The sequence below is a fragment of the Sprattus sprattus genome, assembly GCF_963457725.1.
Source record: "Sprattus sprattus genome assembly, chromosome: 5".
In the NCBI taxonomy this organism is placed as follows: Eukaryota; Metazoa; Chordata; class Actinopteri; order Clupeiformes; family Clupeidae; genus Sprattus; species Sprattus sprattus.
Window position 1 is genome coordinate 11,557,485 of NC_137924.1, and position 26,832 is coordinate 11,584,316.

Consider the following 26,832-nt stretch of genomic DNA (forward strand, 5'->3'; position numbering starts at 1 on the left):
ATTTAAATAAGACATTGACAATAATCTCTCTCTCACACACACTCTCACTCACACACACACACACACACACACACACACACACACATACATACACACACACACACACACACACACACACACACACACACACACACACACACACACACACACACATAGCAGCAGAAGTACAATCAGTGGTCACAAGGTGCAACAGTAAAGTAAAGTGCCAGTGGCATGGTGAAGTGACTATGGAATGTTCATGTGATTTTCTTCAGTGTGTTGATGAGTCTGATGGCTTGTGGAAAGAAGCTGTTACTCAGTCTGCTTGTGCGGGCCCGCAGGTTGCGGTACCGCTTCCCTGATGGTAGAAGGGAGAACAGACTGTGTGCTGGATGAGTTGTGTCTTTGATGATGTTCATTGCCCGCTTGGAACAGTGTGAAGTGTACAGTTCCTGAATGGCTGGTAGGGATGACCTGATGATCTTTTCTGCTGTCCTCACCACCCTCTGCAGTGCCTTCTTGTCTGCAGCTAGATAGTTGATAGAGCTAATAGTTGCTGGCTCTGATGCTGCTACCCAACAGATGGCTGCAAAGAAAACTCTTGCCACAACAGACTGGTAAAAGATATGCAACATCTTGCTGCACACATTGAATGACCTTAGCTTCCCCCCTAAAAGTAGTCTGCTCTGTCCCTTCCTCTAGACAGCCTCAGTATTACATTTCCAATGTCTAAAAAGATAGAGCAAACCGTTCTCCTAAATTAAAAAAAGTTTCTGACAATATTTATATATATATGCTGTATATATATTGTCAGAAACTTTTATTTATGTATATATATATATTATATATATTTCTTACGTTTCTGACAATCTATTATCCAGAAATCAAACCATCTGACGTGTTCAAACGTGTTGACGTCAGAAGTGGGACTGTGTCAACTACTAAATGGGGAGAATATTGATAGAATTCCGTATAGTTTTGAAGATATTACCAACCACTTGCATATGAAACCCTATTAAAGCCAAATGTTTTTGTAACATATGTCATACAAGTCAAAATACGATTTTGAATCGCCTTTTTATTACTTAAATAGTTTACGTATTTTCTAAAAATCCACCTTCAGAGATGTTATGTTCCGGATTTTAAGAGCCTGGTGGCGCTGCGCACAATTGGGTTGAGTCTGCTATATATTTAGGGGATATTTCAAGGAAGTGAAATTGCTGCAACAGTCTCTCGTGATTCACAACGGTTTTTGATCTGCAATTTCAATTCGGTAAGCATTATGTGCATTCATCTTTGAATATAGTTGACACCGACAGTCAATGAGATAAGATTCACACGGTGTGGTGGCACTATAATGATCATTGGTATATCGATAGATAGCTAGCTAACGTAGCAGTTGGACAACGTGCGGTTAGCTTTGTAGCCGCTACCATTTCTGGTAACTAACGTTAACCCTCTTGGCTAAGTTAGCTGAGCAACGTTAGCTTTTAGTAGTAATATAATAGTTAGAAGCAACGTACGGTCGACATCGATTGACGGACAAAGGGTCACCCCCACTTTTTCAACAATCTGTTTCAAAGGAGATCGTGTATTTGGAACGAGGACGGGTAATCTAACGTTATGGCGGACATCATTGCCACATGTTACGTTAACGTTAGATATTACATCGATGAAGCCGGCGTGCTCGCTACTCCGCTTAATAACGGCTTAAGTATGTCGAAAGTTAACTCACTTCGTGTAAATTAAAACTGACTCACAGTTAGCTGCCACTACGTTTATAATTCCGTGTCCTTGGTGTACAACCTTTTGTTTCCAACCGGTTGAATTGCCTGTCGCTAGCTAACGGTAGGTCGACAAGCCCAAGTTAGCTTGACTAACGTTGATGTGCAACGTTAACGTGTATTGTACGTGACCCACATGTTAACTCATGTCATCCATCGTTTGTGACCCAGTGCTTATTTAACATAAACCTTTAATATTATACAGAATCAAAATATTGCTCCTGTTTAGTTTTGCAGGCGTTTAACTTCGTGACTAATTAGCCAGCCAGTAACGTTTCTTCTTTTACTTCGAACAAAACTAACGTTACTCAGTCGTTTGCGTCTGCAGCGAAGTTGTCAGGAAGTATATGCCTTGGTCTCTTTTTAATGTTGTTACTTGGGTAGGATGGATTGCTTTGTCCTGTCGGTGGTTGGTTTGGCAAACTTTGCATACCGAACATGGACATGAACTACCGGATGTGAGACACATTCGTTTGACTAACTGACGCAGTTTGCTCTGGAGCCATAATTTCGATTCATACAAGGCTTGTCCTCACACTTAAATCTAAAATGTTATTTGTTATGTCAATGTTGCTACGCCATGGCAGTGTCATAGAGGTGGCCAAGTGGCGTCACACTTAAATGTTTAACACCGCTAATTATTCAAATGAGCCATATCCTCACACTGGTCGTGTATCTGTCCTAAAAAAAAATCTTTTGTCTAACTGCATAGGGCGTCTTTTATGAATAATCAAAAGCAGCAGAAGCCAACGCTTACCGGCCAGCGTTTTAAAACTAGGAAAAGAGGTAAGCCATATTAAATTCAAATATGTGATTGAGCCTGAACCCATGGCATGTGATCCTACCTAAAGTGTTAATTTTATGTTTCTCAGATGAAAAGGAGAGATTTGACCCTACCCAGTTTCAGGAAAGTATTGTACAAGGCCTAAATCAATCTGGCACTGATTTGGAAGCGGTTGCAAAATTCCTTGATGCCTCTGGTGCCAAGCTCGACTACCGTCGTTATGCTGAGACACTCTTTGACATCCTGGTGGCTGGTGGAATGCTTGGTGAGAATTTTATTTACCCTGATATTTTAACAATTTTTGTTGATTGTCAGTTGTCATAATTCAGCATAATCATCAAATTGGACGTCTGTTTCTCCTTTTCCAGCCCCAGGAGGAACCTTATCCGATGACATGACCCGCACAGAATTCTGTGTATTTACTGCACAAGAGGACCTGGAAACCATGCAAGCATATGCCCAGGTGTGTAAATGTGACGCTTGAAACCCTCTGGTGTGAACATTGATTTCAACTTTTGTGAGACCTCCGCCTGACGTAACTTCTCTCATTAGCCTACAATGCCCTGTAAGTTGCTCACTTGTTGGAGGTTGCAGTCACAAGATCGCTCATGTCTCTAGCAAGGCTGATGTCCCTGAACAGAAGGTTGGATTAAAGGGATTTTGTTGAAACTAGGGAACTAGCTACCAAAAAGGCATGCAAAAACCTTGTAAAGCCCAACAATAACCCAGTTGCTACTCATAACTTCACTGGCATGTTGTATTTGGTCAGTGTTCGAGGGATGGTTTGACAAGAGCTACTGAACTTCGTGGTGCATACCCTTGTTAGTGGAAATGGCTGTGTTATCTGTCGGTCACATAAATAACCATATAAATTAATTGCGCACAAAACCTATTTGCTTAAAACAAACTGCAGACAGGTGTCAATTACTGCATACTGTTAATTAAACATGGCAAATTAAAGGGTCATTGTAATATTGATATGATAAATATCTAAACTTGGAATAATTCAGGGGTGGCATGACCCTGTTCTTGTAAAATGAAGTGTGGAACACAAGTCCATAAGGTCCCATTGCATATAAGCGGATAAATCTGAACTTGAGTTTTTATGCTCCGTTTCCTCTCATGGTCCTCCATTAGATGGTCTATTGCAGTACTAAGAGAGGCTTAACCATGTTTTATAATTTATTGAATCATGTGCTTCTTCAGTGATGCATGTTTGCAGCATAGATGATATTTTCATAGTGGTCCTCGATGTTTTGTGTTTTCCCAGGTTTTTAACAAGCTGATCAGGCGTTACAAGTACCTGGAGAAAGGGTTCCAAGAGGAGATGAAGAAGGTGGGTGAATTCCATGGGTGAAGGTTGCTGTTTTTAGGTTATGAACTAGTCGACTAAAATCGATGGCCAGAATAGCCATAATGTTGGCTGCATTTGAATTCATTTGAACAAGTAATGGTTTGTTGAATATCGTAATGCTACCATAGATGGCTTTCGTCAGAGGAAGCAGACTTGCGCTCACAAGCAGCTGCCCTTGCTGAATTGGTCCTAATCATTCTTTAAAACGCATATTTTTAATGAAGTAGTCGCGTTTATTGTGAGATGGTGCCAATGATGTTGAGCTCTAAGAAAAGCCTTTAGATAAATGATTATCGAGTTAATCTGAGATTCATCATTCAAAAAGTTGATTCATTTCCTAATTCAATAGGGTTATTCAAATATCAAAATGGTTGTAAGTTGCATCTAGTGTGAGCTACAGCTCCAGTTTCTTGACACTTTTTGTATTTCTTTGCAGTTGCTGCTGTTTTTAAAGGGGTTCACAGAGTCTGAGCGCAACAAGCTTGCTATGCTGACTGGTATTCTCTTGGCCAACGGGAACATATCGGGTCTTATTCTAAGCAGCCTCTTCAATGAGAACCTTGTGAAAGAGGGTAAGGTGTAGTTTTTCATATGTTTTCATTCAGTGTTGTAGCAGTGCTTGGGAGTTCGGCCCTGGCATATAAACTCTTGTCAGAACTTGCATGTCGGAGGATTCTAATGTTCTGAAGTGCAGGACTTGATGTACAGCCAACCGAGCTAGTGTGTTAGCTAACCCAGATAGCAGGAGACTATGACAGTCTGGCATTGGGGTGGATGTGTCAGATTAGGCCCGGTTCTGTTCCAGAGGCCACTACCATCTGTCATGGATTGGTCCTCCCTTTCCTTTCTGTTCATATGCTGTAATGGCGGACGGGCATCTTGCCGATTTTCTGTTGCTCCGATTTAATATTGGTAGGACTTTACCTTTTCAGGTGTTTCTGCAACATTTGCTGTGAAACTGTTCAAAGCCTGGATTAATGAGAGGGACCTCAACTCTGTGGCTGTGGCTCTGAGGAAGGTTGGCATAGACAATCGTCTGATGGTGAGTAGAAAAGATGGCCTTACTGCTAATTGATTTCTACTACTGGCCCCCACTAAACTTTCGTAATGGCTGATTTCTCAGCCAGCATCGGGAGAGGCCAGCCTGGTGCAGAGCTTGCTCGGAGCTCACGCGTGCATTTTCTGTCTCAGGAGTTGTTCCCAGCCAACAAGCGGAGCTGTGAGCACTTCTCAAAGTACTTCACGGACGCCGGGTTGAAGGAGCTTGCGGATTTTGCCCGCAACCAGCAGAGCATCGGGGAACGCAAGGAGCTGCAGAAGGAGCTCCAGGAGCAGATGGCGCGTCAAGATCCCGTCAGAGAGGTGAGTTTTGGTAATAATAAATAATGGTCGTGTCCGAGCTTGACCCTGCTACCGGCCTCTTGTCGGGGAGGATTTGACTGCAGTCAAGTCTGGCCGATTTCTCATTCCCATTGTAGTTTACCACAGGCTTGATTCATTGTAGGAGTTGTGTTCTTTATTAATGTATCCTGCAAACAGTTCAAATTCCCCTTTTACTTTTCATTCAAACTTACATGATGACCTGATAAATGAAAACTATAATTTTATCACTACTGAGATGCATTAAACATTAAAGCAATACAGATCATTACAGATAGTGAACTAGTGAAAGGTTTTCACTTTTGCAGAAATCTGAGAAAAGTTAGATCTGGATTTCTTATTTGTAAGAACTTTTACAAATTCTTAAGGATAGGCACGTCATGTTTGTTATGGGAGATTCCCGCCAATGAGGGTGGCGATCTGACATGATGGCGTGTTTTAGCTTTTGCAGCAGATTGAAAGCAACCATACGGTCTGGTTTTTAAAAAACCGGCAGCCGCCCCTCCTGCGAGGCTTTAACTGCATGGGATACGTTGACGTTCCGCAGCACGGGCTAAAGTCGAACCAAATTTCTAACCAACATGCGTTGTTAAATCCAGCTTGCATCACATAGTCCAAGAGTGCACAGCAGCTGGACACAACCATTTGAGTGAAGGCATTCCAGGGGAAACTAGGTGTGGCTGCTTTTTATGAGTAGGTTGTCACAATTTGTTGGCAAGGAAGAGAAGAACAGTGCCTTGTAACCGGTTTTTGGATTGTTTGACTTCACTGTTGAAAATACCCTGCGTCGCTCATTGTTTTGAGGGACGCTTTTGGAAGATTTTAATGTTTTTAAAATCTTTAATTTGAACGACTTGTGTTTTTGGATTTTTATTAATTTCTTTTCCATAGATCATGGCCTATGTTCGTGAGGAAATGAAGAAAGGCAGCATCACTGAGCAGGCCATGATCAGCATCATCTGGTCCTGCGTGATGGGCTGTGTGGAGTGGAACAAGAAAGAGGAACTGGTCACAGAACAAGCCATCAAACACTTGAAGGTGAGAAATAGACTGCATGATGCCTTGTCATCTACAAAAGGTTGAGACCTTTTCTCATGCCCCTACCAAATTCAATAATGTTGGATAATGGATTCTGCAACACTCAAAATGAGGTACCCAAATCCTGCCACACGACACCTGTTTGTGTCTGTGTCCAAGTTTGGGTAAGAGTTATGTTCATGACTGGATTATAATGTACATGTGTGTGTCACTCCAAACAAGTAGACACAGACGGTGAAACAATGTAGTCTTTAAATGGTCCTAAAGCTTTCAATCCTGTAATTTGAACATGGCGGTTCTGAGACAGTGCTGGGGGACAAGTGCCAGTGCTATTCCTAGTGGTATTTCTAATCTAGTAGATTTAGTCTGGATTCTGATGGTAATGAAAGAATTAGTGGAATCGTCAGTAAAAATGTATTGTTAAATGAGGAGGGGGGAAAGTCACAACACCCACTTTACTTTTTCAGCCAAAAATTAAATCCAATCTTTTTCCACATTCTGAGATTGGGAAAGTTTCTGATATTCATAACCAGCGAGTAACCTTAGCCCATACTCCAAAAAGAAAATGCATGTCTCAAACCGCCTTCTGAAAGCTTTGAGAGCCACCGCATACCACAGGAAATGAAGCTCACCATCTAGGAGCAGATGCCTTTCACTTATAGTAGAGTGTGTGGGCATATTTAAGAAGGAACATTTCTATCTGGTTGAGGCCACCCCCCACCCCTTCCTTTTCTTCGATTCCTTCCCTCATACTAATGTTAGTACTGTTAATACCAAGTTGCAACACTGTTCATCTTCTTTTGGGTCAGGCACTTCCTCTTAAGCGTTTGTTGACCTCTTGTGTCCACAGCTATACAGTCCACTGCTGAATGCCTTCACCACCCAGGGCCTGTCTGAGCTGACCCTTCTGTGGAAAATTCAGGAGTACTGCTATGACAATATCCATTTCATGAAGGCCTTCCAGAAGATCGTGGTGCTGCTTTACAAAGGTAGGTTCATTGCCACGCCACGAGTGTCTGTGAACAGATTTGTGCGCCGGTGGTGTTTTTGTATTTATTGCTTTTACTTTTTCACAGCGGATGTTTTGAGTGAGGAGGCCATTCTGAAGTGGTACAGCGAGGCTCATGTTGCCAAAGGGAAGAGTGTTTTCCTGGAGCAGATGAAGAAGTTTGTAGAGTGGCTGAAAAATGCCGAGGAAGGTGAGCAATGCACATGTGAAGGTTTTTTTTTTTTTTTTTTTAAACGGAGGCCATTTTTATTTTGGTCATCAGTACTTTTACTTTGGTAATAACGAGGCTGTCTATTTTTCAGAAACCGAGTCTGAAGAGGAGGAAGCCGAAGCAGACTGAACTACAAGAACTACAAGCCTTCATACGTTTTAACATCGAGTAGCACCAGAAGCTGTAGAATGTTTTGTTGCATAAGTGCGCGTATTTCTAGTTTTCCTTAGTTTTTCTTTTTCTTTTCTTTTTTTTTTTTATATATATTCTACCTCCTGTACTCTCAAACTGTAATGTCCTAGATGTAATTTAAGGGCTTTGTAACATTGGTCTTTATAATTTTTTTTCTTTTTTCTAACTAATAAACGTTTATACTTCATACGGCGCAAATCACTTACAGCTTACGATCTTTTTAAATATGGTGACAAAATTGACCCTTTTTTTCCAAATGTCTTTTTTTTTTTTATTGTTGTAAAGTTTCTCTACCATTCAGTAATTTTTGGAGAAATACTAGCTACATTGTTTGGACATCTTTCCATACCTTATTCAGAAGACGGATTTGTTTTCTATCTCCTGTTGGTGCATTCATTATGGTTATCGTGGCCAAATTATGCCCAGGTTTGTTTTCTGGTTTGTGTGGCTCATGGTTGTAATGAACTGTGGGAATGCCCTTATGACAAAATCACATGGAATCCATCAATGTGCCAGCCTTAAGATTTAGTAGTCCCCTACCCCACTCTTGATATCAATTGACTTAAAAAATAAATAAAAATGAAGACCGTGAACTGCGTTTGTGTACGGTCTGTGCATCTTCTGGACTATTTAGTCACTCTACTCCACCTTGCATGCTACCACTTCAACACAGAGAGAATTTACTCTATAGATGCAACAAGCTTTGCTTATAGTCACAGTGGAATTTAAAACATGCCATGTCTGCTCCTCGATGATGCTCTGACTTTCTTTGGGACTTGGCTAAAGTTTAGATTGTATATGCCATTAAGACATCAGTTAATCAAGTATGTAGTACAATCAAAGACTACGGTGAGGTAGATGTTGCTGAACATGGAACAAGATGTACATTATATTAGCAGAGCAGAGGTATGAAATTAAGTTTGCTCATGAACGGTCAAGCTACCTCCTGTACTCTCAATAGATAGAACTCTTCATTGGGTGAAAACCAATGTGATGTGACCGTCGAGGTGTAGCCTTCCTGAAAAAAGTTGTAACGCCAACATGAGTAAGTATTACAGATGGGTTAAAAAGCAATGTTTTCCTATATTCAAGAAAGAAAAATAAAAAACAGCAATAATGTGAATAGACCCTTCTGACTAACTAGGGTCAGAAACATCACATACTATATTTTCTTAATGGAATCAGCATTTACCATTTTAACTATTTAAAATAAATAATTACAATGTATCCTCCCTCAGAACTGCGAGCACTGCTTACGACTGTAATAAACAACTTTAAAGATCAGTTTCTACAGGGTTCAGACTAATACCCTACTGGGGTTGTCTGGATGTACTGTATGGGCTAGTATAGTGTCTATTCTTGCCGTTTTGGTCAGGATGTCAGTATTTTGTTCTCACAATGGAACACTGCTCTACTCTAGTAAAGCAGTCTGGTTTACTATGGAAAGCAACTAAAGAAGCTAAAATAGTTTAAAAGTGAATTTGTCCAAATACATTTTTTTTATATATATATATATAAATGAGAGAACCTGTTAAGAAAATATTTCAACAGCTGCCATCTTAACATGATTGTGAAATTACAACATGAACTAGGTAACGCCCTGTTCTCAAGCTGCCTTTACCCAATGTGAAATCCTTTACTCCCCTCTAGTGGACAAAGTGTTTCCTACCCTTTTCGAACCCAGGTCCAGTCACCTGTGCCTAAATCCTGTTCTCTGTTTAGTTTTTGTGTGTTGAATGGTAAAAAGTTGCTATTTCCACAACATCTAGCTTCTATCCATGTTGAAAGAAACACATCACAAAATGTTTAACTATTAAAGGATTTTATACAGACACATTCATACTGTACACACTATAAAATGTAAAAGGTTAGTGTATTTACAAAACATCCTACATTAGATTGATAAAACATTCCTAAACATTACATTCACATTTCCCGTTTCCATTTTCCCTGTTCACTGTTCCTACTAACGTTTCCTTGTTTTCTTTGTCTAAATTATTCCCTTCCTCTGATTGTTTTAACTTGTGTTGTGGTTGGCTTGACTCTTCAATAGCTTGCTCTGTCCTGCTTTGCCATGTCATCTTGATGCATCTCCTCACACTTTATTTCCACCTTTTCTCTTCCCTCTTTTTCTGCCTAAAAATCATTTCTATTTACATTCTTCTCTGGGACTACATCCCCTCCATCCTTTTTGTCTTCACATGTGCCACTGTTATTATTTGGTGGTTCCATCTGATGCTTCATTTGATCTTCAAGGGCTTTGCCCTCCACTGATTCTTCTCCTGCACTCATTCTTTCCTCTTCCTCATCATCATCATCATCATCTGGGTTTTCCACTTGTTTCTGCTCATTCTGTAGCTGACCTGGCACCTCAGTTTGGAGTTGTTCTCCTTCGGTCCGTCCTTGATGCACCTCATTGTCCCCTCTTTCTTCTTCCAGAATTGTCTCCTTGTCGCTCTCTCGATTTGGGTTCACCTCGTTGTCTTTTTCATACTCCTTTTCCTTATTGTCATCAGAAACACTATTGTTTTGATCCTCCTTTTCCTTATTGTCATCAGAAACACTATTGTTTTGATCCTCCTTTTCCTTATTGTCATCAGAAACACTATTGTTTTGATCCTCCTTTTCCTTATTGTCATCAGAAACACTATTGTTTTGATCCTCCTTTTCCTTATTGTCATCATAAACACTATTGTTTTGATCCTCCTTTTCCTTATTGTCATCAGAAACACTATTGTTTTGATCCTCCTGCTGTCCATCTTTCTGTGTCCTCTCTTGCTTTCGCTGCACATCCTCTTCCTCTGATGGGTGAAGTTTTTCAGCCTCACTAACATCATTCACAGTTTCAACAATTTCATCTTCAGTCACACTGTGTTCCTTTTCATCCATTGCGATGACCTTTTCATGAGATACTGCAGGATTAGCGTCTTCTTGGACCTGGTCTGTATCGGTCTCACCAGCTTCTCCCTCCTCTTCCACTTCACTGTCCTTTATTATCTGACCTTTACCTTCCTTCTCTCCATCACTGTCACTGATAGTTTTATTATCTTTCCCTTCTTCCAAATTAATGTCAACATGCTGCTCTTCTTTCAATGGTTGGGCCAGCGACTGGGTGTTGTAAGGCTGTCCTATGTCCTCTTCCTTTCCTTGTTCCTCATCCTTATGTTCCAGGTGTTCCTCATCCTTATGTTCCAGGTGTTCCTCATCCTTAGGTTCCAATTGTTCCCCATCCTTATGTTCCAGGTGTTCCCCATCCTTATGATCCAATTGTTCCTCATCCTTATGTTCCAATTGTTCCCCATCCTTATGTTCCAATTGTTCCTCATCCTTATGTTCCAGGTGTTCCTCATCCTTAGGTTCCAATTGTCCCTCATCCTTATGTTCCAGGTGTTCCTCATCCTTATGATGTAGGTTCACCTCATCCTTGTGATGCAGGTTCACCTCATCCTTATGTTCCAGGTGTTTCTCACTCTGTAGCTGGCCTAATGGTTCCATGTCTCCCTCTCCATCAGACTCAGTTTTCGTCAGCTCACTTGTTTCTTTTTCTTGCTCCTGACTGCTTTCATTTTCTGGTTCCATCTCAGTATTATTCCCTTTATCCTTTTCTTCAGGTTTGCCAGCTTCATGTTCATGTGGGCTGTTTGTTTCATTTTGGTGTTGGTCTTGCTCTGCATGCTCCTGCTTGAGTTCTTTCTCCTTAGCTTGGTCGTTGGTGGCTTGATTGATAGTTTCTGTTTTTCCATCCAGTTCATGATCGTCTTGAGTTTCATTTTCATCACTGATAACTTCATCAGTTCTTTGATCTTCAGGTAAACAACTATCCAGATCCTCTACTGCACCTTTAGGAATGCTTTGATCTTCCCCTTGCTTCAGTGGGTTCTTCTCCTCCTGTTTTTTCTCCTTCAATGGCGTATTATTTTCTGTCCCTACACTCCCTAACTTCGTCTCACTTTCTTCACCATTCACTTCATCTGACACACTGACATCTGGACAGTCTATTTGGTCTTCAGGTAAACAACTGCCCTGTTCCTCTGATGTAAAAAGCTCTTCCTTAGGTATGCTGTGATCCTCCTCCTGCTTCAGTGGGTTCGGTTCCTCCTGTTCTTCCTCTTCCACTTGAGTATTAGTTTTTGTCCCTTCATTCTCTGACTTCACCTCACTTTCTTCACCATTCACTTCATCGGACACACTGACATCTTGACAATCTATTTGTTGTTCCTCCAAACTGGTATTGCTAGCTTGCTTCAAAAGTTGGTCCTCCAGCTCACAATTTACACCCACTGTCTCTTCGTCAGGTTCATGCCTTTCCTCTCGTCTTAGGTCATCCTGTTGTTGGCCGGCCATCTCACCATCTCGCCCTTCCTCTTCCTCTTCTCTGTGATTTGTGTCAACTTCAACCCCATCACCCTGCTCATTCTCACCCTCCCTTTCTCCCTCTCTCACATCATGACATTTTCTCTCTGGACCCATCTCTCCATCCTCTACTCCATCATGTTCTCCTGTCCTTCCCTCCTCCAGACCTTCACTAACCTGAAGCTCCTGTTCTCCTTCTTCCCCTGTCTGATCCTTCTGCACCTCGGGCTCCATCATCTCCTGGGGTTCTGGAATGCTACTACCTTGTTCATTCTCTCCAAGAGGCTGGTTTTTGGTTGTGATGTCCTCCTCTTCCACCTCCTCCTCCTCAGCAGTGCTTTCTCTTTCTCGCACTATATCACTCTCCCCCTCATTTCCTCCTCTCTCTGTCTCAGGGTGCATCGCAGCTTCATCTTGGTCATCCTGTACATTCATTTTTTCATCCTTTGGAGCATCTTCCTTTAGATGCCCCTGAATAGCCTGTTCTACCTCAGGAAGTTCCTCCTTATGTTCACGGTCATTGGCTTCCTCCTCTTCAGTCGGATCAGGAGATACTCTCTCACCATTCCTTTCTTTATCCACAGAACCCTCTTCCACAACCATCTCATGGTTCTCTTGATTTTTTAAATGTGAACCACTATCTTCCTTTTCTTGTTTGCTACTCACCTCCTCCTGACCATTTTCTGAGTCTGTCGGCTGCTCGTCATTTCCATCTTTCTTCTCTGCTAGTTCAGATGTCATATCAGAAGCTCTCTCTGTTTCACTCACATTATCTTCTTCTTCACAGCATTCCCTTTGGTCTTTTCCCTCAGTCGTGACAGTGATGTTGTGGGAATGATAAGGTTTCATTTCTGCAGGCACCCCCTCTGGATTTAGATTAGAACGTTCCTCATTCTCAGAATTCCTCCTGCTGCAATTGACAGCATTCAGTTGCATGTCAGGCTCCTCTGCACTAGATGAAGAATGACTAATGACAGCTGATGCAAGGAGTTTACAATGCAACTGTGATGGGACCACCACAGATTTCTGGTCCAGTGTGACCATCTCTACAGGCACAGGTTTGAATTCAGCACTTCGATCTTCCTGCTGCAACCCACTGGCTGTAGATCTGTCTGGGCTTTTGCGGTCCTTAGCTCCGCAAGAGCCATTTTCCTGTTCAACTCCTGCCCTAGGAGGCCTTAGTTTAGCATGGCTTGGAAGTGTTGCTCGTAACGAGAAAGAAGAACGTTCTTCATTTTCCACGTCTTCAATAGCGCCACTCTGCCGGTTGAGATGTACAGCTTGAAAGAGCACAATGAATAAATGATTATTAACCCACTCAGGCAAATCCACTTTCAGAATCTAATATCACATTATTTCTGTGTGACTAAGCTCTTTACATCCTCTATGTGTTCACTATTTATTTAAATGTGTTTTTGTTGTTGCATTTTCTCTTACCACGATATAGTCCCCTTGATTCCTTCTTTCCTCCTTCATATTCAGTTGTGAGGGAAACACAATTTCATTATTACACTTGTTAGATGAGTCAGAATCAAACTGTTCCACTGTAGCAGATGTTTTTAAGCAAAGCATACAGTGAAGTACAGATACACATTGTAATCAGTATGTGTGGTCCTTGGGTTATCAAACGCAGGACCTTGATGCTGTCAACACCTTCTCTAGCAATTTGGCTACAGGGACATCCTCTTGTGGTTTAGTTGTCACAAATAAACAATTTATTCTTACAATTGGCTTGAATTGAGGTTTGCATCTACATATCAAATTGAATCTACATATCAAAATGATTACCTGTGTTCTTGTTAGTTGCTTGCCGTGATGACAGCAGGTTTTTGTTTTCTCCTTAAAATGTAGTAAAACAGTAAAAACAACAAATATGTGAGTGAGGAAGTGATATAATCATAATAAATCACCAATAACTTAAATGTCCAACTACCAAATATCCTCCACAGTCTAACTTCGAAAGATTCGAACAGTTTATACTTTATCTGAGTTTTTCCATTTTGAACACAAAAGTCACTTTTAGCCCAAAAGTTTAAAAAAATCCATATTTTCAAAAGTTCCAGTTACATGTTATAGTTGGAATTGGACACACAAGTGTCCAAATGGATGTCACAGATGCACTTGCACCGTGCACATGCGATAACCTCCTTTGGGAGTGTAAATATTACACATACAATCAAAAATATCCGGTATTCCCGTTGTTTCATTACTTGGTCTGTTTGGTGGTAGTCACTGGTGTGTAGTTCAAATACTTCATATCTCCTCTTTGACAAACAGTTAAATTGAGGGTTAACCAGCCCGTGTTTTGGGGTTTTTCAATTTATGATTCACTTTATTCATTTAAAATGTAAGCAGTGAAGGAATCAGAAGACACAGAGACAACCTCGGTGCTGTAGTTTGTGAAAGAGTGGCTCTGCACTGAATTATCGATTGATAGAGACTTCCAGATTTAACATGCTCATAGAGCGCTTGCTAAGAAACTGAAAGCGGAGGAGCCTCCATGGTCACTGGTGGTCAACTTTCTCCAATACACAGAGAAAGAGCTAGTTTTGAGCAAAGCATGGAAGAGTCAAAACTCACGGTGGAAGTAGTGTTGCAAAAGCTCAAAGCGTTCGCAAAAGTGAAGAAGGTTTTGAAAAACCAAGGCATTCGCTTCCAAACACAGTTTACCAAAATGCGTATTCACTGGGCCAACGGGCAGAAAACATTAAATGCAGCAGAGGAGGCTACCGAAGACCTACGAAAGAGGGGAATTGAGGTGGAAAGTCCAGCATGTCGGAATGGTCCTTCTCAAGTCAAATGGCTCCTGTCATCCAAAGCTGCAGCCTTGCAGGACGTGTGTGTACATTGACCCCACGCACCGTGAGGAGGATGGTTCGACTGGCAAAAGAATCTCCAAGGATCACAGCTGGAGAATTGCAGAGGTTTGTTGAGTCTTGGGGTCAGAAAGTCTCCAAAACTACCATCAAAAGAGGGTTTGGCAAAAACAAAAAAGATAGCCAAACAGAAAAGCACCTCATACCCACTGTAAAGTATGGTGGCGGATCTTTGATGTTGTGGGGCTGTTTTTCTTCCAGAGGCCCTCGACGTCTTGTTAGGATACATGGTATCATGGCTTCATCAAATACCAGCAGATATTAAATGAAAACCTAACAGCCTCTGCCAGTAAGCTTAAAATGGGCCATGGTTGGACCTTCCAGCAGGACAATGATCCAAAGCACACCTCAAAATCTACACAAACCACAGAATAAAGGTTTTGCAATGGCCATCAAAGTTCCCGGCTTAACAGCCATTGAAAATCTGTGGGATGAGCTGAAGAGAAGAGTCCACAAGCGTCAACCTCAGAATCTGAAGGATCTGGAGAGATACTGTATGGAGGAATGGTCTCAGATCGGTCTCGTTTTGCTTATTTTTTACTAAAGGGTGCCAATAATTCTGGAGGGCATTGTAGTTATTTGCTGTGTATTGTTAATGTCTGTTCAAATGTTTGAATAAAATTTGTATAAATCTGTTTTCTGCAAGAGACTCAACTATCACAAACTGAACATGAGAAACTATAGCTCGCACACCAATACGCACCAAAAGAGGGGTAGCAATTCTAATATCAAATTCAACCAAATTTGAATGCCTAAAGTAAATAAAAGAAAAAAGAGGGTCGGTATATTATAATTAAAGGGACAATTGATCCGAACATGGTCACTCTGGTAATGTTTATGCACGGCCGGAAAGTGATCACATTTTTTTTTAATCTCTTCTTGATGTTATTGTAGTACAAATGGAAGGCATGTGCATCTGCGGGGGGGATTTCAATGTAGTGCTGGACCATAATCTATATACAACTAGGAAGTAAAGAGGTAAGATGAATATGTCAAGACTGGTAAACAAAACATGGGAGAAAATGGGGTATTTTTAGGGAGGGATATTCACCTGCTAGAAAGAGACTACAGTCACTTTTCAGAAACACACTCAGTATTCTCAAGAATAGATTTTTTTTTATGCAAAAAGGAGACAGACAAAAAGTCAAAGAATGTCAAATATGCGTGACTGATGTGTCAGATCACAGCGCCATATATTTAACTGTTTACTTAAAAGTTAAATACATACTTATAAACAAATAACATCACCCTTAACTACAGAAGAATTTCAGAAAGCAATTGGAAAATTTAAAACATCTAAGACACCAGGTAGTGATGGATTGGATGGATAAAAATGATAGGCCTATATCAATCTTAAATGTTGACTATAAAATGTATACCTCAATCCTAGCAAACAGATTACAAACAATACTGATGATGGATATTATAGATGAAGACCAAACAGGTTTTGTTAGAGGATGTCAAACTCAAGACAATATTAGAAGAACGTTGCTTATTATGAATAAAATTCAAAAACACCAACAGCATTGATTAGTATAGATGCGGAAAAAGCATTTGATATGGTTAATTGGGGTTTACTATACAGTACACACCACTGGACAAATTTGGTTTCCAACAGAAGACAATACAGTGCATTAAAGCTCTTTATAACAACCTGACTGCGAGAGTAAAAGTAAATGGCTCTCTTTCAGACAATTTCATTTTAGAAAGAGGTACTAGAAAAGGATGCTGCTTAAGTCCCATCTTATTTGCCATATACATTGAACCTTTAGCTAAAATGATCAGACAAGATTCCTTATTAGGTGGAATTCGAATACATAAAAAAAAACATATAATAAGCCTTTTTGCAGACTTGAAGGATCCAGTGAACTATTTTAATAGGTTAATACAGACTCTAGAAAAGTTCAGCTGCTACTCTGGGTATAAGTCAAATGTAACAAAGACACAGACACTAATGTTCATTACCACACCAACAAAGAAACTAAAAAAGCACAGACTAAGATGGGAAGCAAAATCTTTGGGAGTAAACACAACCAAAGACCTATATAACCGTAATTCTGAAGAAGTAAACAATATGATAAATACAGATATAGAGAGGTGGTCTACTTATCCCATGGATCTCACAGACAGGATAAATGCAGTCAAAATGAATATACAACCCAGGGTATTATACCTATTTCAATCACTCCCAGTGGAGGTGCCCCAGGCACAGTTCACAAAATGGGACAAATTGATATCAAGATTTGTATGTTGGGGGAATAATACCTCTATAACCCGCTGGAAGAATAAAGAGATATGCACTCACAATTACCAGATCCAAACATGCTTTGGTGAAAGGCAAACCCCTCTACAGCTCAAGGATCAGATTGATTCAGTAACATCTTTTACGCTAGATACATGGCACTCGGTTGCCAAGCAGTTGAAAATAGGTAGGGAGCTTAGTCTTCTAAAATGGATTGCATTTGACAGATAATTTATTCCAGGGAGGATGGATATGACCTATAGAAGATGGGTCAATCTAGGCATCACGGTAATATGTACCATTATTAAGAAAGGTGAAACGCTAAGTTTCCAAGAAATAAAAGATATTTTTGGTGAAAGGAATGCATATTTGTTCAGATATCTACAGATGAGGGACTATTATGAAAAAAAATATGAAAGAAGGATAGGGAGGTTCATCCCCTGATCAAGATTTGTGTGACGTCATACTGTAGATAAATTCCTATAATAAATTCTTTATACTTGTAATATAATACTTTGGAATCCAAACAACACTCAACATATATATACACTCATATATATTGTTGTTGTCTCCAAATGCCATATCTTGGTGTCGTTCACCCATCCTGCAACTGCATATTCATAGGCATCTGTACTCTTGAAATCTCTGGTTTATGAAGATGGATTATGTACAAGATAAATGAAAATATCGGGAAAAGAAAGTTTGGGGCAGATGCTTTGCAAAAACAGAGAGGAATTGCTAATCGCTAACGGTGCGTCAGACACCTCGCAAATTTTCGCAAATCTTCTTAGAAGTATTTTTCAGTTACAATAATGCGGGTTTTATATTGTACAGTGTCTATTTCTCGTTAACTTTCTAAAACTAAAAACTTTTAGGTACAAATATGATGATCTACGGAGTTTGGACCGCCATTTTTTTTCCCTAAGGTAGTAGGTTACTAAGGAAGGTACACGCGTACCTACTCTCCTCGTCCTGATTGGTCAGCTGTCAGAAAGGCGCTTGACGTCACCCAGCGCTTTTCTGTAAAGTTGAGAAAATTGAACTCAAAAGGCCTTAGGGGCGGCACTTTTTAAATCGTTTTTAAAATGTGTCCGCCTTTTTCCTTTCCCCATACTTAGCACTTACCGTCCTTAGCACTTAACTTAACTCACATATCCAATTAACTGGCTCTGACTTACAACCCACAAAATTCCATAAATACGAATAAAGTATAAAAAAAATACGAATAAAGTATTAAATAAAGTCGAACCCCAAAACATGTCTTACCATTTTCAATGTCCGCCTGCTTGTGTGCCGGTTCTTACAGATGAGAAAAACAGACAGAAAACCTATTATTTCAATACAAATGATGATTGTTCAATACATCCTTATATACATTGAGCTATAGAGACTAGAGGAATGTTGATTTCATGCTTACTTTGCTTTCTTCTGCAGACCAACAGTGGAATCAGGATTAATAGGCATAAAGCACATATGACAGACAGGATAATTAGAGCAATAATGCCAGGAGAGATACCACCTGTAATACAAATGTGAGAATTAGTTTTTGCTCAGGAGTCAATGTCATTGCAAAAATAATTAAACATTTGTGGTTGAACTTTGAAGATCATCCATAACCTCCTATTTTGCATATACTTAGTTAAACTTTTGCTGCTTTGATGAACATTAATAGGAGTGAGCTGTGGGGATAGTATAGAAGGTAAATCAATCAGGTAAATCGGTCCTGATCAACTTGATCAAATATTCATATCAAACTACAACTGTGCAATAAGGGAACAATAAAACAACCATGGTATTCTGATCTATTTGTACACAGAATCACCCTCTGAGGCAAATGTATAAAGACTTCAAACCAGCTATTCAAAACCTATTAAAATGTCTCACCTGGCTGGCAGTCTCTTAGAGTAAAAGTAGCCTGTTTCTCGCTGATTTCATTCTTCACAATGCAGGTGTACACAGAGTCAAGGTCCTCCTGATTGACAAGCCGCAGCTCTGAGCCTGGATGATCATACACCGTCGGCCCCCTCCACCTGTAGTTTACAGGTGTGTCCACATCTACGCCACAGAGGAGCGTTTTCTCTTCTGATTCTGGGTCAGCCTGTTTGCAAGTCACTTTTGGCTGTGGAACACCAGCTACATTATAAGACACAAACAAAACACATCAATGATCTGCATGCTGCATAGGATTTTGCTGGAAGTATCATTCTTTTATCTAATCTGTAGTATTGTGTGCGGAATAGGTGTGTCTGAGTCGCTGATAAACCGGCCTCGTAGGCTGTGAGTGCTCAGCAGAAAGGCATAAAGGGCAGGGACATGCACAGGAATTTTGAAGCGCAGTTGCCCTGCCCTGGAAAAAAGGGGCAACACATATTTTTTTTCACCGCTGCTGACACGCCCCCGTCATCTGATCGCAAATTTTCACAATATCATTTTAAACTCTCACTAACCGCGGCTGCCACGCCCCCGTCATCTGATCACAAATGTTCACAATATAATTTTAAACTCTCACTAACCGCTGCTGCCACGCCCCCGTCATCTGATCGCAAATATATATATTTCCTTCGGAGGGGCAACCTCAGTCGAGGAGGGCAAACGAGCAGTTGCCCAAGCAACCTTAGCACACTCCTGTGCACGTCCCTGATAAAGAGTGTTTCATCCAGAACATATGGTTCAATGGTTCTGCTGTATGTGAAACACTTTGACCAAAAACATGCCATACTCATAAAATTAAATTATGGCAAAATGACATGAGAAGAAATGCAGGCATGTCTCAGTCCCAATAAGAAACGTCAGAAAAGGCCTTGATCATTGTCATGCAGTAAGTGTCTTATAATTCGCCACACTGACAGAAATGATTCACATTTTAACCTGATAGGCCAAGTTTATTCGCACAGTATGTGCTTCACATTCATACAGGTATGCATGGTAGGACCTGAACACCCCCAAGTTAATGGATTATTAATGGACATTTTGTTCGTGGCTGACACACTAGAAAGATAAGACCTATGTGTAGGCCAGGCAGTGTGTGCTACAGTTGAGGTGAATAACACACCCGAGTTCTACTTTCAGAAAAGGGTTTTGAGCAGGCTAACCTTATAACAATGCATGATTAAAAGAAAATAAAGGCGTAGGCTACTTACCAATTACTTGAAGTTCGTGTTTTGAGTACTGATTCTTCCCATTTACAACCGCTGTTGACTCATAAACACCGTCGTCTCCGGTATTTAACCTCTTCACAGTCAACTCTCCAGATTGGAGATCTAAAACAATCCGTTTTTTAAACCGATCAGATATTAAAACTTGCCTCTGGTCGTACTCTACCGCCTTGTTGCCATTGTGAGTCCAGGTGACTTTTTCCAACGCTCCCCTTAAGTGGGGACTTAGTGTAATAGTACTTCCTTGTTCGCCATTGATAGCGCAAAGGACTTCATCTGAAAAACAAAAAACATTAGTTTGTTGAAACAAATCACAATCAAGAATACTCCCAAACTACACAGCCATAACGTTTCAATGGTCAATTTTAAACCAAGGCTAATACTTGATATCCACCATCGATACAACTCTGATTTCGCGTTTGAATCTTTAATGTTTGGGGTAATTTTGGTTATTTCAAAGGAGACTTGGTATAGGCTATTCATAGTCAAGGAAATAGGAGTTTAGTTTAAATCGACTTACCTACAGAACATTTCAAGAATATGAATACCAGCACATGAAGTAAATGCGTGTTCCTCATCGTTTGGGCATGCTACTGTTCGCTTATAGTTTAAAAATGTAGGCTACGTCAATTTACCAAGCAGCCTACTAGTTCATGTGAAAGAAAACACGAAAGAAGTATGCGCGGAATTATGTGATGAGTCAGGAAATATCCATAAACATGTCAAAGAAAATTTGTAATCATTCTTCAAGACAAGCACAAAGGTGAATTGGCTATAGCCCGAGTGGGAGGAGCACTGTTCCACTGCGTAGGGTACCTATAGTCCAAATGGGAGAGCCGGAGAACAGGTGGTACAGTAAAATATCCGTAGCCCATGTGTAGTGATGTATTTTGGACTGCTTCTTTAGCCCCTGAAATAGGAGGATAGGGTAACTTATAGAAGCATACTTTTTTTTTATTGATTATTGTTTTAAAGCTTCTAAGATTGTATTAGCCACAGCTTCATAACTGCATAGGATTATTCATATGCCATATTTATTATGTTCAAAAAGGTTAAAAACATGCTTGGCTTATGGTCCATATTATTTCCTAGTCCAACACTTACTTAAATTAAATCGTCAACAAATGCATAAAACCTCAAACAAAGTATCAACACATACATATTTCATTTTTGTCATTCTTGTAAATCTTTGGTTATTGCAACCCAGCCTTGGTTGTTGCTTTTTGATACGTAGGGTGGGGAGGGATATGCCCTTTTCAACAAGAAAAATATGTTTTTTTTTAGCTTTGATGTTCCTTCTGATGTTCAGATCTCAAATATCTGCCAAAAAATAAATTTGTAATTGTAGCCAACTAGAAAGTGTAGTGTAGCAAAAATAAAAATGTGTCTTGTGGCAATTCACTGATTTGCCCTGATAATATGAACTACTTGCTTTTTTGCAATATTGTGTGCAGTGAGGAATGTGGAAATGGTTTTGTGAGAAGGTGAAAAGGAAGCAGGAAGTGAATACGACACTCCTGCTACAGATAACATGATTTCCATTTGTAGTTGTAGCAGTAAAAAGTACCACTTTCCCAATATCGTAAAAATACCTTTCCACCAAAAATAGCTTGTTTGTTTTAATAGATGTTGTTGTTCAATCAGATTTTAAGTAATATTCTGCAAATATAACTTTTGGCTTCACATTATTTTGGGTAATAATGATATGTACTGGTCAAACCAGTGAGCTACGTTGAATGAACCAAATACTTTGGTCATGTGATCAAGTTAACCTGGGGTTAAATTGAAGAGGAAATGCACATATTGACAGAATCATCAGGAGGTACACACAGAGTTAAGTGTGTTCACCAATAAAGAATATCAGAATCATCAGGAGCTACACACAGAGTTAAGTGTGTTCACCAATAAAGAGTATCAGTGCCTCATTAAAAGACTGTAACAACTCCCAAATGTCTGGTCAGAAGGCACACATGGCATGTGATTGTTCATTATTCATTCTACCTTTTTGCATTTTGTGTTTAACAAGTTTATTTAAGTTTGTAATACTATACTTTCAATACACAATACTTTTAATATACTTTAAATATCAAATCAAGATGGCGCCACAAATGGCAACCTCAGGAGACCCCTCTAGTCCTTTCATTGGTTTTGTTTATTCTCTGTGTGTTCTTACAGAAAACATTCCATTGATTCACCTGCTGAATCTCCACTCCTTGCCGTACAAAATGGACGGGTTGCTTCTCCTCAATGGGACGAACAAGGACTTTGCACATCCTCTCGCCCTTTGTTTCACGTGCTCAGTGATTCCATCAATCCAAGAAATCTTAGTTGAAAAGTCCGACCCAGTCTGAATGACATTGAGACAGACTTTTTGCTACCTATCTCGATTTTAAACCATAACAAATACTATTATAATACAATATAACACCTGAAAGATCAACACATTTAGAATGAACAAAATCTATCTGCACATTCTAGAGAAATTAATCACAGACAGTGACCTTTTGCACCCTCTCTTAAAGGGAAAGCATAATGCATAGATATACAATGAATAACTAAGCCTGTCAAAGACATAACAGTAGGATACTTGCCAAGGACTAGTGGTGTGGGGACGCGGGTCTTTAGTACTCGGCCAATAGATATGATTCTGAAAAAAGAATACTGAGAGATAGTGTGGAGAGGGATGGACTCCTCAATACCCACTTCCACCATAACTTTCAGCTGCACACTTGCTGCTTTCCCACATGTTTCCTTGTTGACTTCTGTCATCCTTCTCAGTATATCAGCACAAACCCTGCAGATTCAGACCTTTGACCCACTAATACATTGTGTTGATCAGCAACAAAAGCACAAAATGAAAGGAATCACCTGCCTTCACACGATACTGCTCCATACCAGCATTCATGCATTGTCTGAAGGTGTAACTTAACAGCTGCAGTACATCAAATGCAAAGTCCCCAGAAATATAACTGATACAATAGATATAATAGAACAGGTGCCCAGGCATGAATTAGACTTATTAGACTTTATTTAGTTTATCTCAAGATGGAGAATAGGAATCAAAATAATGGAGGAAAGGAAAAGTAATGGATCATGGCACAGTCATCGTTTGCTCCCATCTCATCTTGCTCTGAAGGCATGGAATGTCCCTTTAGTTGCCTGAAGAGGCTGTTCAGCTAAACTGAGGTTAATGAGGAGAAGTTAGACACCATTAAGTTATCAGGTTTCCTCTATCCTCCAAACTGTCCACCTCTGTGCCCAGATATGAAGCTCACTCTCTGTACCTCCTTTGTCACCTCTAGACATCTGAGAGGAAGAGGGGCCTGCCTTGGTCCTCTTCTTGAGAGTGTAACATTTAGGTAACTCAGTGTCCATGTTTATACTACACTAGGTCTCAGTTCACGTACAAATTATTTGCAACCTACCAGTTGTATCAGAGAATCGAAAAATGACACATACAAATTTCACGAACACAAAACATCGCCAAAGTGGGTATGCACGTAAACCATGTTACTTAAGACTGAGTTTTGAAAACCACTTAAAATTTGTGGTTTTATTGTCCTTGACTCTACAACCACCTTCAGAGGATAACATTCAGAAGATAGATTTGGCTGTGTAACTGTTCTGAAGTAGATAGTTTTATCAATTGGTTTGATGTGCTCAAATGGTTTGATATTCACCTCTTTCCCCTAGATGGCGGGTTTGAATAAGTTGAATAAGTGCATCAGCCCAGGTCAGGGAGAACATTAAAAGTAAGACCATGTTGACTCTTGACATACACAAATCGATTATAAAAGGATATTATGTCCATAATATATATCATTCAGGTTATAACCTGTAGCATTTTGTATCATCTAAAGGACATTTGCTCACATTTCTCTGGGGACAGCCAAAGGGAAGCTTCTGGCATGAAGATGGAAGGTCTCAGGTCTTAGTGAGAAGGTCTTAGGTCTTAGACTAACAACCTACATTCACCAAACAGAACCTGAGGTGCAGTTTGGTTGGCCAGGTTCTAACAACTGAAATCAAATTGGCCACATGTGTAATCACAAATTGTGTGCCTCCATGTACTATACATATTAGCTGCTCTTCTTAAGGTAATTTTCTGTGAGAAAAATGTATGCATATCCTGTTTTAAAAGGACTGAAACAAATGTTCTGTCACATTTGAACCTACGCTATACTAAATTATGTTTAGCCACACACACACCTAATCGTTGCAATTGCCACAGATTACTGTTTAACCTCAATTAGAGTAGTAACAAGTCTTCAAAGATGTTGTCTTTAAAAATCTTCTTTCTTATCTGTTTAATTTATACATCATTGTCAATAGTGTGTGAGTACCAGATTTTAGATTTTTCTTTCTTAATTAATGAGCCATTTAAAAATGAATTCCTTGTGGTCGTAGCTAGTAATCTTCAGTGCTAGTATTTAGGGTTTCATTTACCCACTAGGTTAATGTATATGTATATCTATCTGTAAATTAAGCACTATAGTCTCTTCCAAATAAATACATTAAAATAAAAGGATTTATTTTGCAATTTGCGAAAGAAGGGAGCTTTATTATGGTCATATGTCTGTGGTCAAATGTATCTTGAACAAACCCATGTTTATTGTACTTATTGAAATGTAAATTTGATTTATTTGATTTGATTTAATTATTTGAATAAAAAGCATACATTAGAAATGCTTAGTTATTTGTTTACGCTTAACTGATCTTTTTTAACAATGGAACAGACCCATCATGAGTTGCACATGTGATAAAGCCACATGCTTGAGTTCCATTGGGATGGCTTTCTCATGGAACCACAATGGTCTAAAGCTGCATGGAAAAGAAAACAAATCCCTTATTTTAAGCATGGCAGAATTAAAGTCTGATGACACTTTTTCGTATGCTGTTAAAACTGGAACATTGTGATTACAAGTGAGAGTGCAATGCCTTCTTGCAAAGGTACTGCCTTTGTTGTTGAAACACATAATAAATATGATTCTCAGTGGGGTTCTGGGCACATTAGTGAGTCATAATGTTGCCTTGTGGAGAAGCCAAAGCTGTTGTTTGGCATGGACCTGTGTCTAATAGAGGGGATTCTGATAGGAAGAGGACTAAAGGTTCTCTAAATCATAAGTACGTTTCTTAAGTGCTTACTGTCACTTAAAGCACTCTGTCACACTGTTGTTTGCTGCCCAACTGAGATACTGATTATATTTCTCTGTAGAAGAGTAGCTGAGACTGGCTAACACGACACACCAATCTGACCAGACCCTCCTCAGAAAGCTATGCAGGGACAAAGGGCCCCTCCCTGAAACCCCAAAGCCTTGGGTGAGGCCTGCGCATCTCCACAACAACAGGGCCTGATTCCATAAAGGCGGGCTAATATATGCACATGAGGTCAGCTTTGAATCTATTCTTTTATTTACTCTATTCAGTTGTGGGTCAATTGCTCCATTCATTTCCTCATTCTTTACTAAAGACAGTGAGTAAGCATTTATTAAATAGAAATATAGATAGAAAAAATAAACTGTCATCAGTTACAAAATATCCTAAATAAACAGTGTAATAATTTTGATGTATACATTGCTTGGACACATTGTGACACCTTGTTGTCTCAGATTAAGCAAATGTAAGCCAACTCAATTCTCAGTCATTTTTTTAAAGAATACAATAATACATTAGTCTCATAATAAGAATATACATATATATACAGTACTGTGCAAAAGTTTTAGGCAGGTGTGAAAAAATGCTGTAAACTAAGAATGCTTTCAAAAATGGAAGTGTTAACTGTTTATTTTCATCAATACTTCATAAATTAGCAAAATGCAGTGAAGGAACAGAAGAAAATTCTAAATTAAATCGATATTTGGTGTGAACACCCTTTGCCTTCAAAATAGCATCAATTCTTCCAGATACACTTGCGCACAGTTTTTGAAGGAACTCGGCTGGTAAATTGTTCCAAACATCTTGGAGAACTAACCACAGATCTTCTGTGGATGTAGGCTTCCTAAAATTCTCCTGTCTCTTCATGTAAACCCAGACAGACTCGATGATGTAGAGATCAGGGCTCTGTGGGGGTCATACCATCACTTGCAGGACTCTCTGTTCTTCTTTAAGCTGAAGATAGTTGTTAATGACATTGGCTGTATGTTTGGGGTTATGTTCCTGCTGCAGAATACAATTGGTGCCAATCATACGCCTCCCTGATGGTATTGCATGATGGATTAGTATCTGCCTGTATTTCTCAGCATTGAGGACACTATTCATCCTGACCAAATCTCCAACTCCACATGCAGAAATGCAGCCCCAAACTGGAAAGGAACCTCTACCATGCTTCACTGTTGCCTGCAGACTCTCATTATTGTACCTCTCTCCAGCCCTTCGGCGAACAAACTGCCTTCTTCTACAGCCAAATATTTCTAATTTTGACTTATCAGTCCAGAGCACCTTCTGCCATGTTTCTGCACCCCAGTTTCTATGTTTT

The 26,832-nt window shown here is 39.8% G+C and overlaps 1 protein-coding gene across 1 annotated transcript; it reads left to right on the forward strand.

Moving 5' to 3' along the window:
* Positions 1–1,154: 1,154 nt before the first annotated feature.
* Positions 1,155–8,324, forward strand: LOC308365818 (eIF5-mimic protein 2-A-like). The gene is made up of 12 exons (XM_080839414.1): positions 1,155–1,252; positions 2,476–2,549; positions 2,636–2,812; positions 2,916–3,010; positions 3,818–3,883; positions 4,338–4,473; positions 4,834–4,943; positions 5,093–5,263; positions 6,173–6,319; positions 7,170–7,308; positions 7,396–7,518; positions 7,631–8,324. The coding sequence occupies exons 2-12, from the start codon at positions 2,486–2,488 to the stop codon at positions 7,666–7,668; spliced, it is 1,266 nt and encodes a 421-aa protein (XP_080695540.1). The 5' UTR covers positions 1,155–1,252; positions 2,476–2,485; the 3' UTR covers positions 7,669–8,324.
* The last annotated feature ends 18,508 nt before the right edge of the window (positions 8,325–26,832 follow it).